General features: G+C 49.2%; 1 protein-coding gene across 11 annotated transcripts in view; it reads right to left on the bottom strand.

Annotated features, from left to right (window-relative positions):
- Window positions 1-18,272, bottom strand: part of MEGF11 (multiple EGF like domains 11) — a 225,565-nt gene that overhangs the window by 71,337 nt on the left and 135,956 nt on the right. For all 11 annotated transcript variants that reach the window (XR_006381546.1, XR_006381547.1, XM_044229695.1 and 8 more), the window contains exons 5-6: window positions 6,831-7,077; window positions 5,434-5,554 (exon numbers count right to left, since the gene is read on the bottom strand). Coding sequence is in view for 9 of the 11 variants with exons in the window: in XM_044229695.1 (XP_044085630.1) it covers window positions 5,434-5,554; window positions 6,831-7,077 (368 nt within the window). In the remaining 2 variants the exon portion in view is untranslated. The remainder of the gene's footprint in view (window positions 1-5,433; window positions 5,555-6,830; window positions 7,078-18,272) is intronic.

Genomic DNA, 18,272 nt, shown 5'->3' with positions numbered 1-18,272 from the left:
CGAATCTTATTCTATGGTAGGAAGTCAACAGAGTCAACAAATGTCTACAATGGAAAAGTCAGGGGTGCCTGGGTGGCTCAGTGGGTTAAAGCCTCTGCCTTCAGCTAAGGTCATGATCCCAGTGTCCTGGGATCAAGACCCGCATTGGGCTCTCTGCCTGGCAGGGAGCCTGCTTCCTCCTCTCTCTCTGCCTGCCTCTCTGCCTACTTGTGATCTCATTCTCTCTCTCTGTCAAATAAATAAATAAAATCTTAAAAAAAAAAGTCAGGAAATGGCAGGGAAGTATGTGATGCACAAACATGGATGGAAATGCCAGAAGAAACACTTACAAGATGTGAATGCACCTGCCTTTCTGGAGTGGGACTTGTGAGAGAGTCGGATGACTATTTTCCCCTCCCTCCAGTAGTAGCCTTGTAGGATTAGATAACTTTAACATTATGTCACAAATCTTAGGTCTTTATTAAATAGAAACTGGAACTGGCTGCCCTTCCAGCCTCTTCCACACCAGAGAGAATCATTTCTCTTACAAGAACCAAGGCATCTCCCGCGATTCATTAATCAATTAGTTCAACATACAGTTATTAAGCACCAATAATTACCAACCCAGAGGAAGCTAGTTTGCTTAGGAAAACGCTGCCAGGCCTGAGTCATTTTTCAATATCATCCAGTTTACTGTCATGAATTAAGTGAGAAGCCTTTTAGCTCAGATTTCTCTTTCCCACATGTGAGAAGGTGATGGGCAGAGGTGGGGCAGGGAAAGGGTGTTTGAAGGGGCAGAGGCAGCAGCCAAGAGCAGCAAGATGAGTGTGTATGTGAGGAGAGGGACAAGGAAAAGTCACAGAGGAAGGGGGTCTCTTCCTCCTGGAGGTGGTAGGTGCTCCCCACAGAGGCCTGCCTTCTCAGGGTACCCCACAAGCTTCTGAGACACGACTAGGGCCATCTGAGGCAGCCAGCAGGGATGTTTGGTGCACAAAACACTTCCTTCCAACATTTCCTGAGGAAATCAAGTATCCTGGGGACTTTTCAGACAGATGGGCAAGCACCTCCTTAAGCCCCTGCTGCCTGTCCCTCAACTTCAGGCAGCCAGGTTCTCTGAACCAAACCTGAATCCCTGGGCTCCTCCTCAGGCTGGAGCTCCTGGAGCCTGAAGGAATTCAGTATCTTGGAAGGCCCGCTGCCTGGTGTGGCTGAGCGAACACTGGACTCAGAGTCAGCCCTTGGATGCAAGTCCCAGCTCTGCCTCCTACCAGATGGCTGATCTAGGACGAGCCCAGTGACTGTTCTGAGCCTCAGTTTCCTCACGTCTAAAATGAGAGTCATAACTCCCAGTCTCCAAGGTGGTTGTGGAGGTTAAGTGAGGTTGGAGATGGGAAGGAACCTAGCTAGTATAGTGTCCTAAAGAGCAGCTCCTTAATTAATATTAATTCTACCCAAGTGGATACCCCAGGTTGCACATAGTAGGGGCCCAGAACCAGCAGAACCTTGGAAGAGTGGGAGAACCTTAACTGGTAATGTTTTTTTTTTTTTTAAAGATTTTATTTATTTATTTGAGAGAGAGACAGTGAGAGAGAGCACGAGCGAGGAGAAGGTCAGAGAGCAAAGCAGACTCCCCATGGAGCTGGGAGCCCGATGCGGGACTCGATCCCGGGACTCCAGGATCACGCCCTGAGCCGAAGGCAGTCGTCCAACCAACTGAGCCACCCAGGCGTCCCAACTGGTAATGTTTCTGACTGGAAGAACAGGCTTTGGGGGATGAGTGGGGGAGAGAGCAGGCAGCGAAGTGTCTGCTTAGGAGAAGGCTGTGGCTTCTTTTCTGCTGTTTTGAGCTGAATTGTGTCTCCCCAAATTCATATCATCTTAATTCCTGGTAGCTCAGAATGTGTCTGTATTTGGAAATAGGGCCTTTATTAGAGATAAGAAAGTTAAAATGAGGCCATTAAGGTGGGCCCTAATCTAATCTGGTGGGTATTCTTATAAGAAGAGGAGATTAGGACACAGACATGCAAAGCGGAAAAACCATGCGAAGACACTGGGAAAAGGCGGTCAACTGTAAGCTAAGTAAGGTCCTCAGAAGGACCCAACCCCGCTGACACCTTGATCTCGGAACTCTAGCTTCAAGAACTGTGAGAAAATATAGCCCCCGCCCCCCACCCCGCCTGCCAACCACCCCAGTCTCTGCTACTTTGTTACAATAGACCCAGCATACTAACACACCGGCCCTGTGCTCTACTGGAGTGCACATCTCCAACTGAGCAGGATCTTGGGTGGTATGGCTTCCAGAAGGTTGGAGATGAAGGGAGGCAACAGTCCCGCTCCTCTCAGAACTTGTTAGACCAAATGGTTTGTCAAAATCTGGAAACCAACCACTCTTTTAGAGGACTATGGCTACATGGAGTATAAATATAAAAGGACTCAGGCAGGTCACTCTGATTCTCCCAGAGGAGGCACCACTCAGCCTCTCCAGCCACCTGAAGGTATTTCTTGTGACCACCATCCCAGGTAGCATGGATGCTCTCAGTGGTCCGTGATCAGTGGCTGTATGCGTGCTGAGGTCCAGGGTGTGGGTCTCTACGGATCATCCTTCCCAAAACTCATCATCTAATTTTGCAGCCTCACCTCCAAAGGCCAATCTCTGGTCCTCTGGGACACCTGGTCCTAGTTCCCAGCTCCTCAGCCCCATCTCTCCCCAGGCCTGTCAGGGGTGTGCGTGTGTGTGTGTGTGTCTCTCTGTGTGTGTGTGTACACACTCACAGACACACACTATATCCAGCCTCCACCATCAGACTGGGGACTCCTAACGGAGGCTGACCACATCCTCTACCTCCCCTTCTGTCTGCGGTCCCCACTCTCATCCAACTACTCACACCTGCTTTCTCTTCTCTGGTGAAAGGAAAAGAGTAATTTCCCAGGCTCTTTGCCAAGGACCCTGCTAGAACAAGCTAATGACAGCTAGGCAAGTGGAGTGTCCTACAGGCCCACGTAGAGCCTGGTGGCCAGGAATCTCTGAGGAGGGGCCCAGAGGCCCAGAGATCCTGGAGCCTCTTCTCTAGCTCTGCACCAGGCCTCAGTCCTTTAGGGAGCTGCACTGTGCAAGTCAGCGATTGTGTTTTTTAGATCTCTGAGTGTGGCTGAAGCAGCCTGGGTCCAAAAAGAAAGTAAGGTCTTGGGGGACGATCAAGGCAGGAGCCTTCGGCCCAGCACCCTCTTCTGGGTCCCAGCCCTCCCTTAGAGGGGCCTCAGGGCTGAGCCGCAGCTTCATTTCACCATGACTCCGCATGCCCGAGGGGTATTAATAATTCATACAAATCTGAAAGTTAAATGGTGTGTCAAAAATAGAAATGCAATTGTCTACAATAAAATTAAAAACATAAAGTCCCCAAATCTGAAGGCTTCTATTGACAGAGCTTCTTGTCATTGGGAAGAACAAACCTCTCACTGTGTTGGGGAGAAAAAAAATTCCTCCATGTGTTGGCCTCCTCCCTTCCTCTACTTTGACTGCTGGCCTCCATCAGTCTCTCCAGAGAGATCTTTACAGGTACAGGCAGGTCTGGGCAGGCTCTGTGTCCCATTCTCCCATTCTCCCCCTACCTCACCCAGAGCCAGCCTCACTGCCTGCTGCTAGGCCTCCAAGGACCCAGTCCATGGGTGATGGAATTTTGGAAGCTGGCTGGAGATAAGAGAGGGTCTTTCCAGAGAGTGGTTCAGTGTGGAAGAAATGGGCAGGTGTGGGAAAGGCAGCAGAAACACTTTTGTCCTCAGACACAAAGGGCTGAGGTTCAGGAGTCCAGAGCTGGGACACCTAGATCCTAGCCTAAGTTCCTTCTCACCAACAGTGTGGCCTTGGACAGGTAACTCAGCCTCTCTGGGCCTTAGCTTCCTCATCTGAGACAGGAATGTATTGATGGACCAGTGGCGTTCAAACTCTAAAAGCTGGGAGACCCCATTTTTATGTGAAATCTTACCTAGTACCTCAATATAGAAAGTAGATTTAAATGGAGAAGAGAGGGTGCATAGGACCGAGAGCCCTAATTATAAGGATGCTCACCCCCAAGAAACCCCAAGTTTCTGTGAAACGCAGAAGGAAATCCTACAGTCCTGATCAATTATTTCCGAACACAGATCAGCAGACAGGGTTGGCTGCCTCAGAATCATCTGGGGAGCTTATTAGAGATAGAGATCCAGGCCCCAGAAGGTCCCTGGTGGGGCCTGGGAATCTGTTCTTAAGGCCTCCGGCCCCAGAAACTCTGTGCGCAGCCAGGTTTGAACACTGCTACACTAAATCACCCCACAGTCCTTTCCTGCTCTAGAAAATCCTGGCAAATCTGTGCCTCAATGGGCCCCGCAGGCACCACACCTACCTGCTCCTCATAACCTCTGCCTTCACAGCCCCCAGAATGTCCTGTTCCTGCTCAGCAACCCTGTCCTCTCTAGCTTTGCAAAGTCTTGGGTCCCAAGGGAGGCAGCCAGCTGGGACACCCAGCTTCCTGTGAAACAGGGGGTATCACTGGAGAGTTGGAAGCAGGGACATAGCCCAGGAAAGTCAGCCTTAGTGACTCGCTGCTCTGAGAAGCTTGGGTCTTTGGTGAGGGATGGGAGTGTGCTGGCTAAAAAGGAGGCTTGTGCATTGCCTGTGGGATCCAGGGACATAACACAGCAATTATAAGCACGTCAGAGTTTGCAAGGTGCTTTGGGCATGCACGGCCTCATGTGGGCCTTTGGCCAAGCATGGTAGCTAGGAAGGGGAGGGTTGGACTCTTGTATCAGTTCTGCTTACAGATGGGGAAGCAGAGACCAGAGTAACTGAATACTTTTTTCAGGTCAACACTGGACATAGCCCCTGAATTTAACCCTGTGAGGTTATAATTCCCATCCCCCTTTTCCACTGTAGTGGTTCCCAGACATGAGACCTGGATTGGCAGAGGCTGCATGGAGGTGCCGGGAGTGCATGTTAAAATACGGATTCTGGGCCCACAGAACTAGGATGTGTGTGTATGAGAGAGAATAGGCAGTAGAGGCTGGAAATATGAAGTTCTAGAACCCCGGGGGATCGAGCCATACTGGCCATCTTCCTTCCTCCTCCCACCTGCTCCCCTGCCCTTTACACCACACCTTGCTGCGACATCTGGCCCAGAGCCCATCTGGCAGCTCAGGTGAGTACCTATGCCCAAAGACAGAGCTAATCTAGATTTCAAGTCCTCTAAGCACGAGGGACCACAGGCTCAGAGAGGTTAAGTAACTTGCCAGCAGTTCACATAGCCCTTTGATGCAGATGTGATTCAAAGTTGTGTCCACTGGCAGTGTCCAGTGTCTGATGACCACAGACAGAAGGGAGGGTTGTCGGGGTGGGAGAGGTAGTTAGTCCCCCAACGTGTGTGAGTGAGGGATGCTCACCCCTCCTCCAGGGTCCCACCCAGGTCCTGTGGGCCCACCTACCGTCCAGCCTGGGGGGCAGGCACACTCTCCCGTGATGTGATGGCAGGTGCCCCCATTCTGGCAGGGGCAGCGCAGCTCACAGTGAGCCCCATGGCTCCCAGGTGGGCACCGCTCCTCACAGCTGCGTGGGGGAAGCAGAGGTGTTAGACACAGCAGCATTCGGTCAGATGGCAGGGCCCCAGGGGTCCCTTGGAATTAGTGAGTTCATAGTGTGAATTGGGCCATGGTGAGCTGAAATGCAGTCCTGCTTCCCGCCAGAAGGGGGCAACAGGGCTCAGGTATAACGAAATGGAATGCTATGTGCTCCGGCCAGTACCTGTGAGATGACTTACGTACTATAGTGTAAAGAAGAGTGTTCTTCTGGGGAGGAATGCTTCCAAAGAGGAAGCCATTTCACGTGGGTCCTGAGGGTCAAGTTAGTTTCACTGGGAGATGGGAAGGAAGGGCATGCCAGGCAGAAGGAACAGCATGAGTAAAGGCACTGAGAAGTGGTTGTCCATCCAGCTTTTAAGAATCCACCTAGATTTTTAAAGATTCAGGGAGAGGGGTATCTGGGGCCTGCCCCCACTTCCAGGTTCTGGAAGGTTCTCAGCTATTGTAATAGGCTCATGTGCACTGCTGAGGTATGAGGGAGGATTTGCCTAGGATCGTGGCCTTAGGCCTTAGAGCAATGGCCCCGGAGCCATCCACACACTATGGCAGGAAACATCCTCGGTCAAAGATGTGTCCCTGTCCAGTGTCCCTGGGTGCTCTCTCAGGATCTAGGGCCACTGGGAGGCCACTGAGCCTTCAACCAGGTAGGGAGGAGAACTTCAATCTCACTTCTGAGGGGGTCTCAATTAAGCAGTCTTGGTGGCTCCCTGTCAGTACAGACTCCAGAAAACTGGTGTGAGGGGCTGTTGAGGTCTGAGGGGAGAAGACTGGGGAGAGCAGCAGACACAGTAAATTCCCTGAATCTATGCATGATACCTGCCCAGGGCCCTCACCCACCTCTTTTTTCTTAAATGGCCTTGAAGGGTCAAGACCCCGGTGAGTGGGGGCACGTGGGCTATAATCAGAGAATGGCCAGCTAAGGTCTGGTCCACCCCCAACTACCCACAGGAAGGGGTAAGAGTTTAATGAACTGGCCATGCTTCGTCTCAGCTTGTACCAGTCACCCTGGGGCCTGGGTGGGAGGGACCAGAGATCTGCATGGAAGACACCTGGGCATTTAAACTCTGTAGGACTTGGAGTCACAGCGCAGGGGATCTGACAGCCAGGACTGCCTTGACCTTCCTTCTCTTGGGACCACCTGCCCACAGTCAGGTGCCAGTGGCAGACTGCGCAGCTGTGTGTGTGTGGGGGGATTCACCTCACCCCACCCCACCTCACCCCCAGGCCCTGCAGGCAGTACTCACTAGACTCCAGTGTAGCCCGGTGCACAGAGGCACTGGCCAGTGCGGGGGTCACAGCTGGCTCCATGGCGGCACTGGCACGGCAGCTGGCAGCCCTTGCCGTGGGTGCCGGGCGCACAGAGCTCCTCACAGCGCCAGCCGCGGAAGCCGGCGGCACACACGCAGGCGCCTGTGATGGGGTTGCACAGGGCTCCATTCTGGCACTGGCACCGGTTGCTGCAGTGGGGGCCCCAGTGGTCGCTGTCACAGCCTGCAAGAGAGGAGTCGGTCAGGGCTGAGGGAGATCCCTGAGGGACTCTCCTTGGGATGGGGGCCAGCACCGATGCCGCCAATGACCTTCCTAACTCTGCACTGCTCTCCCCTGGGGAGGAGGCAGCAAGGGCCATTTGGGTAGAAGCTTTGGCGCCTCATAACCTCCACTGGCTCTTTGCTGAGCGATTCTGTTCTTCAAGGCATCTCCTGGTCAGAGCCATCCCCTTCCAACCAGTGCTTCCCTGAAACCCCTCCCCTGTGAAATTCTGGAACCATAAACTGTTTACCTCGCTCGGCTTTGCTAAATTCTTCTTCGTTAGCTCTTTCTCTCAGCCAAGCTGTTTTTCTCCTAGTTTGCCAGCCCTCTTTTCTGTGACCTCACTCACCACCGCCAACCCTCCAACTTCTTGGTGACTCCCCAACACAGCCTAGCTCCCATCTCGTTTTCTCTTTCCCACCTCTTTCCCTCTCTTCCTGAAACTCATTACTTTTCTCATCTCCTGCCCTTCAGTCTCAGTGAACCTGTCTTCTACCTCCCTGCACCTGCCCTGGCTGGCTCTGTCTCCCTGTCACCCTTCCCATCTCTCTCTGCTGCTTCTCCCTTTCAGTCATGTCTCCCCACCCCTCCCCAGGTTGCTTCATCTTCAGTTCAATTTCTTTACTTTCCAAGTAGCCAACTTCAGAAGTAGCAGGAAGAAGTAATGTTTCCCTGGGAGGGGACTGACAGCCTTCAAGATTTTTATATGTAATTAAATGTTTCAGAGAGCACTATCTGAACCAGCTTTGCAGAAATTTCCACGGCTGTGAAAAGGGCCTCAGTGGCAGAGCCCCAGGTAGGTCACCTACCTCCCACACCCACCTCCCACTCTGACCCTCATCTGGAGCAGACAGGACACACGATGACAAGACATCCTCAAACCACAGCCTCAGCTGCTTGAGTCCTGGAGTATGGTGGATGTGGAGTTCAGGCATGGACATGGACATATACAAATAATGTTCAAGGAGAAGTTCAGTGGAAACATCGCTCCTAGCTAAGGAAACCAGGCAAGACTTCCTGAAGAGACTTCACTTTCTGCCCATCAGAGTGACCAACCATCCCGGTATGAGCACTAAAATCCCACATTCTGGGAAATCCCTTAGCCTTGGGCACACTGGAATGGCTAGACATCTTACCACTTGAAGATGAGGAGATGAGCTGTTGACCTTTGTGCGCCAGTGATTTTAGTGACACCCCGAGAGGAAGGAGGCAGGTGAGTGGGATTGGAGAAGGTGTCAGTGGGCAGGCTCGGTACGAACAAAGAGACAGGGGCACTTGAGGGTTGGGCAGGTACAAGAGCATAAGGTTCTAGTGAGGCCAGTGAGTACATGGGATCTTTGTGGACTAAGGCATTGATGGAGGAATCACTCCATAAACCCACAAACTCCCCTGCATGTACCTGCCACTCACTGATCAAGGTCAAGTAGTCAATATCATGGAGCCTAACTATCATCCTTTAGTAGATGGAACCTGCCTAGGCCCAAATCCCAATTACCCTATCTTGCTTTATTCCTTCTTCATCTGTGCCCTAAATATCCACATATACAAACTGAGCTGCCAGATTAAATCTCACCCTGCATTTTCTACCTGGTACTACAGTGAATAAGGCAAAATCAACTCCTGTAGCCAAAAGCAATCTTGAGACATAAGAAAGAAGATGGAGGTATCAGGCTTCCTGATTTCAAACTGTATTACAAAGCTATAGTAATCAAAACAATATGGTATTGACAGTAAACAGACACATGAAACAACACGACAGAACAGAGAGCCCTGAAATAAACCCATGCATACATGGTCAATTAATTTATGAGAAAAGAGCCAAAATATACAGTGTGGAAAGGACAGTCTCTTCCATAAATGGTGTCAGGAAAACTGGATAGCCACCCACAAAAGAATGGAATGTGACCATTATCTTATATCATACACAAACATTAACTCAAAATGGAGTTAAGACCGAAGTGTAAGACCCAAAACCATAAAACCCCTAGAAGAAAACATAGGTGGTAAGCTCCTGACATAGGTATTGCGATGATTTTCTGGATTCGACACTAAAAGCAAAGGCAGCAAAAGCAAAAATAAGTAAGTGGGACTACATCAAACTAGAAAGCTTCTGCATAGCAAAGGAAACTGTCAACAAAATGAAGAGGGAGCCTACTGAATGGGAGAAAACATTTGTAAATCGTGTAACTGACAAGGGGTTAATATTCAAAATGTATAAAGAACTCAAACAACTCAGTAGCAATCTGATTAAAAAATGGGCAGAGGGTCTGAATTTTTACAAAGGACATACAGATGGCCAAAAGGTACATGAAAGGGTGCTCAATATCACTAATCATCAGGGAAATGCAAATCAAACCCACAATGAGATTCCCCTCACATCTGTCAGAATGCCTAGTACTAAAAGACAAGAAATGACAAGTGTTGGCAAAGATGTGGAGGAAAGGGAACGCTCATTCACTGTCGGTGGGAATGTAAATTAGTACAGTCACTATAGAAAACAGTATGGAGGCTCCTCAAAAAATTAATAATAGAACTATCATATGATCTAGTAATTCCACCTCTGGGTATTTATCCAAAAGAAATGAAAACACTAATTCGAAAGATATCTGCACCTCCGTGTTCACTGCAGCATTATTTACAATAGCCAAGACATGTATATATGTATGTATGTATACATACATATATAAAACCACATCTTCTTTATCCATTCATCCATCAATGGACACTTAGTTTGCTTCCATGTCTTAGCTGTTATAAACAACTCTCTGTATGTGTGCGCGTGTGTGTGTGTGTATACATACATATACACACACACACACACAACACACAATGGAATGTTATTCAGCCACAAAAGAAGGAAACCCTGTCATTTGTGATAGCATGGGTGGACCTTGAGAGCATTACACTAAGTGAAATGAGTCAGATGGAGAAAGACAAACACCAGATGACTCATTTATGTGGAATCTAAAAAACAAAGAAACAGACAAGAACCAGACTCGTAGATGCACAGAACAGACTGGTGGTTAACAGAGGTGGGGTGTAGGAAGTGGGTGAAATAGGTGAAGGTGGTCAGAAGGTACATAGTTCTAGTGATAAAATCAATAAGCCATGGGGATGCAATGTGCAGCATCTTGACTCTAGTTAATAATGCTGTATAATTAATAATACATGAAAGTTGCTAAGAGGAGATCTTAAAGTTTCTCATCACAAGAAAAAAATGTATAACTACGTATGGTGACACATGTTAGCTAGACTTCTGGTGATCATTTCAAAATATATACAAGGAATCAATATGTTATATACCTGAAACTAATACATCAATTATATTTCAATTTAAAAAATCAAGCCCAGTTATAGTTACAACCTCCACCCAAACTGGAAGAGGTTCACGGGACTGAGAGAGATGGTGTACCCAGCAGCTGGCACCCCCCACCTCACCCACTCTCTGGGACATATACTGGCAAGTGGAAAGACTAGCCGAATTGCCTACTATACCATTTCTCTATCTCTTTTTGTTGCCAAGCACACATAGTTGAATTCCCATAAATTTAATGTATAGATGATGCGACTCCATTGTAATGATAATGACAACCACATTTTAAATGCTCATTTGTGACATTAAAACTCTCTAAGTCATGTTTTATTACTCTCCATTTTACAGATGGGGAAATAAAGGGTCTGAGAGGTTAAGTGAGGGTCCAAGGTGAGAGTCAAGGGCAGGCTCAGGTCTGGCTCCAGCCATCTCCATTGCTGGTAAATGGGACACTTTCTGAATGATGATTTTGAGGACAGAAACTCTGAGGTGCCCTTGGGCAAAGGGGGACAGCTGCAAAGCGCGAGTGTGCAGACGCCATTTAAGCAAGCCACTTGCTCTCTCTTCATCTCTGGGGACGACCCCAGGATCCAGAACAAGGGATTCCCTTCATTGTTAGGGTCTAGTTACTGCCCTCAGACCTTGACTCTGAAGGAAACTAACTGTTAGAGTCCAAAGCCAATTTGTCCTTGGTGCATCCGAGGGCTATACATTGCTTATCAGAGGTATCCTCTATTCTCTGTGGCATTGCCAAACCCCCAGACTGTGGGGTGCGGAGTCTCATGGGGATGGAGATGCTAAGGCAGCACTGAAGGTTCACAACAGACGTGCTATGGGAGGGGTTGTTCCAGACAATACCGAAGGCCATGAGTGGGTTGGAGTCCAGACTGGGAGGTTAGAGAGTAAGTCCTTCAAGAAGAGACCGGAAGGAGGGGTGAACATGGCAAATGATCTAGTCTCTCTCTATATTCCTAAGCAAAGGAACTGATGTGTAAAAGCCTGGAGCTGGGAAAAAGCAAGACATGGAGAAAATTTAAAAAGGTATGTGTGTCTCGAAGGGAGAGCAAGGTATACGCGAGACTTGAAGGGAGAGCAAGGTACAGGTGGCGCAGCTTCCTGGGCAGGGTCCGAGGTCCCAGGGCTTTGTGAGCTGTGTCCAGGGAGGCCGACTTCCTGCAGCGGGGAAGCTCTAGATGTGCTCCCAGCAGGGGCCGAAAGGATTTGGTGTGGCCGTAGAAAGACTGGGTGGATGAGAACAGACCTGTGAGCAGCGCAGATGGCGCCCCAGTGGGGTCGGGGGATCCGCTGGTGTAGTAGCAAAGAGCTGGTGGTGGTCTTGACCTTGACTAAAGGAGTAGCACTGGGGATGGAGCTAAGGGGACAGATTCCAGCTGTATTTATGAGGGATAAGCAGCAAGGACTTGGTGACCGACAGGGTCCTGGGGGAAGGAAGAGGAGGAAGGAAGGATGTCAGCCCAGCTTAGGTTAGGCTGCTGGGTGGATATCGGTGCCACTGACCCTAACTCTTTCTGGGAAACACAAGGGGAAGAGCCAGGACATTGAGGGAAGAGAATGACGTGAATTGTGGTCACTGAGTCTGAGGTACCTAAAGGTCATCCAAGAAGGCACTCAAAGCCATTCACATACACGAACTGATGCACTAACGCTCGGGGGCTTTCATTTTTCTATTTGTCTGTTCAACACACTTTGGCCAAATACCAACTACTGCCAGAAAGTGACCTGCCCTCTTGGAACGTACAGTCGAGTGGGAGCAAGACGCTGGAGTGGCGTATATGACATGCAGTGAAATGCAGCAATAAGGACATTTCCAGGCGCCAGAGAAGCACAGATAAACACAATTCCCTGAAGCCTGACAGTCTGGATTTCCAGTGTGAGTGTGCATGTATACACACGTGTGTAAATCTGTGTCTGTGGGTAGATTTTATGGCGCTCCTAAAAATACAACAGAAAGAGCTTCATGTCACAGTTGGAAACCATGGAAACAAACCGAAAACATGTCTGGACTAAAAAAAGCAAAGCATTTGCTATATTAACGGAGCCATTAATATAGGGGCAAATAGACCTGCAAATCCAAGTTGACAGGAAAAGGTTACATTCAGTTTAGAATATTCTGATTAAGGAACCAGGGAAGTGTGTAATCTGTTCCATATAAATTTCCTCTCAGAGTGATTAAATGAAAAGAAATGTTAGGGTTCACAGGGATAAGCTTCAGTTATCTAGAAAATCCACTTAAAAACACCTCATTCCCCAGCAATGACAGAGAAATGAGGCAGAGCTGTAGCAAGTCAATTATCTTTCCTGGTGAAGGTGAATAAAAACTCTGGTCATTAAAATTACAACAGGACTTCACATTCTTTTGCAGATACTCACAAACTTTCCAATCTGGCCTTAGAATGTCACCCCCTCACCCACTTTTTATCTGTTATAGATGTTTCTTTTTCATTATTTTTGGCTTTGGCTGATGTTTCAAGTCGATGTATCTTCTTTGGGCAGCCGTGTGTGGCCCGGCTTGCTCTGCTCCTCCACGCTGGCCAACTTGCTCTGCTTTTCCCCCGCCAGTGCCTCTCCCTGCCGACCTCTTTTAGACTTCGGGATCTGGGGCTAATGTGTTTCCAGCTCATTTAATTCCTATAACAGCCCATTTGCAAGCATGATATTATGATCTGCATTTTGTAGATCAAAACAGAGGCCCAGAGAGGTGATGCACTTGTCCAAAGTCACACAGGTGGGGAGTGTCTGTGGATCTGTGCTCCTAACCACGGCTGTCCTGCAGCAGGGAGAGCAGTGCCGTCTGATGTTGATGGAAGAGGGGACGTGGGACACGGGCAGCCAGCCTGGGCATCAAAAGCCACCTCGGATCATTCACAAAGAGATGAGAAAGCAGAGGCTCATTTTTCACATGTACTTTTATTCGAGGATTGGTGTATGTGTGAATGGTGATCACAGGTCCCAGGTTTTCCATGGCTGGCCCTCATTCTCCAAATTTTATTTTCTCAAGATGATTTATTTAGAACTTTTTCTCTTGTATAAAATATATATAACACACCTTGTGCCGTTTTAATCATTTCTAAGCATATGGTTCAGAGGCACTAATTACATTCAAGGTGTTATGCAACTGTCATCACTATTTCTCAGGCTTTTCCATCCCCTCCTCCCCAAACAGAAACTATACCCATTTAGTCACAGCTCCCTGTTCCTTCCTCCCTCCAGCCACTGGTAGCTCCCTATCTCCTTTCTGTCTCTATGACTCTGCCTAGTCTGAATATATGTATATTTTTAAAGATTTTATTTACTTATTTGACAGAGAGAGAGAGAGAGAGATCACAAGAAGGCAGAGAGGCAGGCAGAGGGGGAGGGGGAAGCAGGCTCCCTGCTGAGCAGAGAGCCCGATGAAGGATTCGATCCCAGGCTGAGATCATGACCTGAGCCGAAGGCAGAGGCTTAACCCACTGAGCCACTCAGGTGCCCCTAGTCTGGATATTTTATATAAGGAGAACCATATATCAGTCTTCTTTGAGTGGCTTATTTCAAGTAGCATAATGTTCCAAGGTTCATCCGTATTGTAACCTGTGTCAGAAGCTCCTTCTTTTTTAAAGCTCAATGGTATTATTTTATTATCTAAATATGCCTCATTTTGATTATCCGTTTCTCTGTCGATGGATGCTTGGGCTGTTTCTGCTTTTTGGCTGTTGTGAATAATGCTGTCATGAACACTGGGGTACGATATCTTTTTGAGTCCCTGAAGATCATTTATTAAAGGCGAAACGATGCTTTCATGCCTTCCCTGACTCTCTCTGTTAGGAACAATAACTTGGCTGACCACTGCTTTCTGTCATCAGTGCTCTCTAAGCCGGGTTTAGGCTCCTTGTGTCCAGTCTCTTCCATTAGTCTCAGAGATTCTGTGGGTTGCAGCAGGGAGAGCAGGGGGTAGCTGGGTTATGCCCTTGTTCCTAGCTGCCCTGTTCCCCACATGCACACAGTCTCCCCCAGCGTCTGGCCCAGAGCTGGGCACAGGAAGAACCATCAACTCTCTCACAAGGGTGCTTGGCCAGCGCTTTTCCAACAACCGAAGAGCCTTCTCTCGGCTGCTTTTGAGGATCCACTTCCTCAGACGGTTGTTCTTGGCCTAGCTGCACATTAGCAACACCCTGGGAGGTTTAGAAAAAAAAGAAATCATGCCTGGCCTTCACCCTTGGACAATCTGATTTAATTATTCCAGGGTGGAGGGGGCCCAAGCATAGGTCCTTTTAAAAAGTGCAGCTGGCAAGAACTACCATCAAACTACCATCCTTCTGGTGACCTTCATTCTCACTGGTCCTCCCAGAGAAGGGCAGGAGATGTTGGGCCTGAGGTGGGATGGGAGAGGTACATGGTTCTTTCCATTCCACAGACGGGAATCTGGAGACTCAGCATAGAGGAGAATTGGCCACTGAAGTGAAGGTCAAGTATTCAGAAATGAACCTGGGGTCCACTGGCCCTGAGCTGCCCTGGCCTGTGCTAGAGCCTGGGCCAAGGCCTCCCCACTCCCCTTCAGCAAGAGTCAGAACACCTCCCAGAAGGGGTCCCCATGCCCCCACCCAATCCAAGAAGATGGAGGGGGAGCTGACACATCAAGGAATTGCTCCTGAGTTTACAAAGCAGCGGGACCAGAAGCAGAGATGGAGCCGCAGCAGCCTGAAACCATTCCAGCTGATAAATAAAGTGACTTCCCAGTGAGGGAGGCCATTTGTCAACTGACTTGCCCTAATAAAAGCATGGACAAATTCTCAGAGGCTGAGCGCCGCCGCTCTTTTCAGGCCCGAGCCACAATTCTGTGGGTGCGCTGAGGCTGAATCAGAGCCAGCGCTGTGCAGTCTGGGTCAGCCCCCTCCACTCTCTGGGCCTGTCTTCTCATCTGTAGAACGACAGATCTGGACCAGTGGTTTTTGCTTAGAGTAGGTTCCCCTCCCCAAAAGAGCATCTGGAAGTGGGGGGAGGGAGGAATTAGGTCCTCCAGAACGATCAGGGGCTGTCCTGCACGATGAAGAGCTATGCCCCCCAATGCCAGTGGTGTTCTCATTTAAGACACCAGTAGGTAAGTTCTGGGGTCCCTTCCAGCCTTGATAATATGTGATCCTATGCTCTGTTGCTAAATGTCCCCACTTGAGAAGCAGGCAGAATGGGCAGGGGTGAGAGGTGTGTTTGTCCTCGGGTAGAGAAGAAAAATTCAAGGTGGGTAACCCAGCCTCTGAGCTGAGCCATCGTTCAGCTCCCTATCTTTCCACCACTTAAGACTGTTGGAATTAAATATTAATAGACCAAGGTGCCATAGATTAAAACCCAAATCTCCTGACACAGTCCCTAAGCCAGAAGATGCTGACAGCACAGGATTATAATGATGTATCATTAGCTCTTAGTGATCTATTTATTACAGTTGTTACTTACTCTGTTATTTAACCGCATTATCTATATCTCCCGTAAGCCTCTGAAGAGAGGCGGGACTCACAGTAGCTTCCCGGGATGCTGGGATGCTGAGCATACACTCCCACCAGTTTCCCAAGGTGTGGGAGCGGAGGGAGAACCACGCATGCGCAGGAAAACCCTGCCTCCCCCGCCCCTCTGCATGCTCCTGTTGGTCAGGGGCATCCTTGCCTGGGTTATTCACACTGGTTCCTCTTCTGGCCCCATGCCACCTATTTGTCCCTTGCCTAGTTCCAAAGATCTGAGGCAAACCATGTAAGGTAGGATTATTACCCCATTTTCCAACTGACAAAACTGAGGTTCAAAGAGTTTAAATAACTAAACTGAGGCTTATCAATTTTGGCACTTATTTCGAGCCAGAAAATTCTTTGTTGTGGGGGCTGTCCTGGACAGGATGTTAAGCAGCACCCCTGGCTCCCACCCCTTGGATGCCAGCAGCAAACCCTCCTCCACAACTGTGGCAACCAAAAATGTCTCCAGATCTTGACAAATGTCCCCTTGGTGACAAAATTACCCCCGATGACAAAAGGCAGAGTTGAGTCTGAGCCTGCCTTTCTTACCGCTAGGCTTTAGAAGTTATCTCAAAGCACATTTTACAAATCAGAAAACTCTGGGCCAGAGAGGCTGAGTGTCTTGCCTGTGGCCACACAGCTAATACCATGAAGAGCTAGACTGGAAACCAGTTGGCCATGTTGATCTAGGGCTCTTTGCATCCTACCATGTTAGCTTTTGGGGTCCATTTATCCCTTGTCAAACAATTATTGATTGCCTACTATGTTCCAGATGCTGAGAAGCCCACAGTTGGTTGGAGAAACAGACAAGCAGATGGGAAACAAGGACCCATTGGAACATGGAGTGACTAGCAGATGCTGGGCGAGCTGTGCAGGGGCAGCTACAATTAGGGACGGTGCCCCACTGTCAGGGCAGGGGCCTGGGGACTCAGGAGGGACTTGAGGTAGCAAGGCAGGAGGAGGGAACGAAGACAGCAGGTAAGTTAAAAATCTGCAAACAAAGGTGGCCCCTTCAGCTCCCCACCTTCCTCATCTCCATCACCATGGCCTCGACCACAGTTCCAGGCACCTAAGTCCACTTTAACCAGATGTCATCAAGCCATCAAAATATCAGGAGGGAGTGGAGAGAGGCAGTAACTCCGTTATCAGGGCCCTGTGTCTCACTGTAGAAAGATGCATCTGGAGGCCTGTGCTGGGCCCTGACTTCAAGATATTGCTGAGTCTGCCCGCATTCCACCATGAGGGCTCCACTCCTCAGGGTGGGCAGGGATGCCCTAGTGAAATGCACATCACGCATGTTTGTGTAAGGGGTATGTGTGTCCATTACAACATGAGGTCATATGAGCCATCAATACCCCAGTTATCTGTTAACATCTGACGGCCAGTTAGCAGACCTGGGAGCCAGATTAGGAAGGGGTGTGTGTGTGTGTGTGTGTGTGTGTGTGTGTGCGCGCGCTTTTGGAGAGAGGAGGTGGGAAGGTATAAAAGTCAAATTTATCAGCTTTGCAGGGATGGCTCTGGATATAGAATGCCACGATATTCTGCGTGATGAAGAGAAAACTAGGCATTGGGTACTTTGTAGTAGCTAATTTGTTCAATTTGAGCCACAACTCCTCAGGGTAGCTGTAATTATCCCCTTTTTACAGAGGGAGGAAGCAAGGTTAGGTGTGGCTAAGTGACTAGCTCATGATCTCACAGCCAGAGAGATCTCTGGCCTGTTTCTTGAATGGGGACATTCAACACGAATGCCTTGAACCGCAGAGTATCAGGCATGATGCACGGCAGAGCTGAAACACAGGGGTGCATTGACAACCGTGCTCTCCTCGTACAGAAGAGGATCTTGAGATCCAGAGATGGCAAGGAGCTGTCCAGGTCACCGACAAGCAAAAGGCAGGACAGGGTGAGACTCGGGACCCACGTGAGGTCTCTAGGCCATGCTGAGCAGAGAGGCTCGTGCGGAATCCACAGGCTGCCAGCAGCACCAGTCAGTCCCTTCTCTTCCAGAGCCCACAGAACACATGCACCGTCCCGCCCCTCAGCCCTAGGCTGTACCCCTCTTCAAGATAAATATGTACCTCGGTGACCCTGGCACTTTTGGCTAATACATTTCAGTGATGAGGTCAGAGAGGCCCAGTTGAGAGGTAAGCTGGCTGCTATCCCCAAGTGGATCCTAGGGTGGTCCAGAGCTGTGCCCTCAGCTCTGCTTAAAACCTTCCCTTCCATCCACCTCCTCCACAGGCTTTTAATGAGGCTCAGCTCCTGGCTGCCTGGCTCCTTCTGATCTGCCCGCATCACTGCCTTTGAAGCTTCCCAGCCCCAAAGACCATTTATCTCCACAATTTGCCTAGAAA

This window comes from Neovison vison, chromosome 13 (assembly GCF_020171115.1).
Source record: "Neovison vison isolate M4711 chromosome 13, ASM_NN_V1, whole genome shotgun sequence".
Classification (NCBI taxonomy): Eukaryota; Metazoa; Chordata; class Mammalia; order Carnivora; family Mustelidae; genus Neogale; species Neogale vison.
This window is presented reverse-complemented; position numbering and strand designations above follow the sequence as displayed.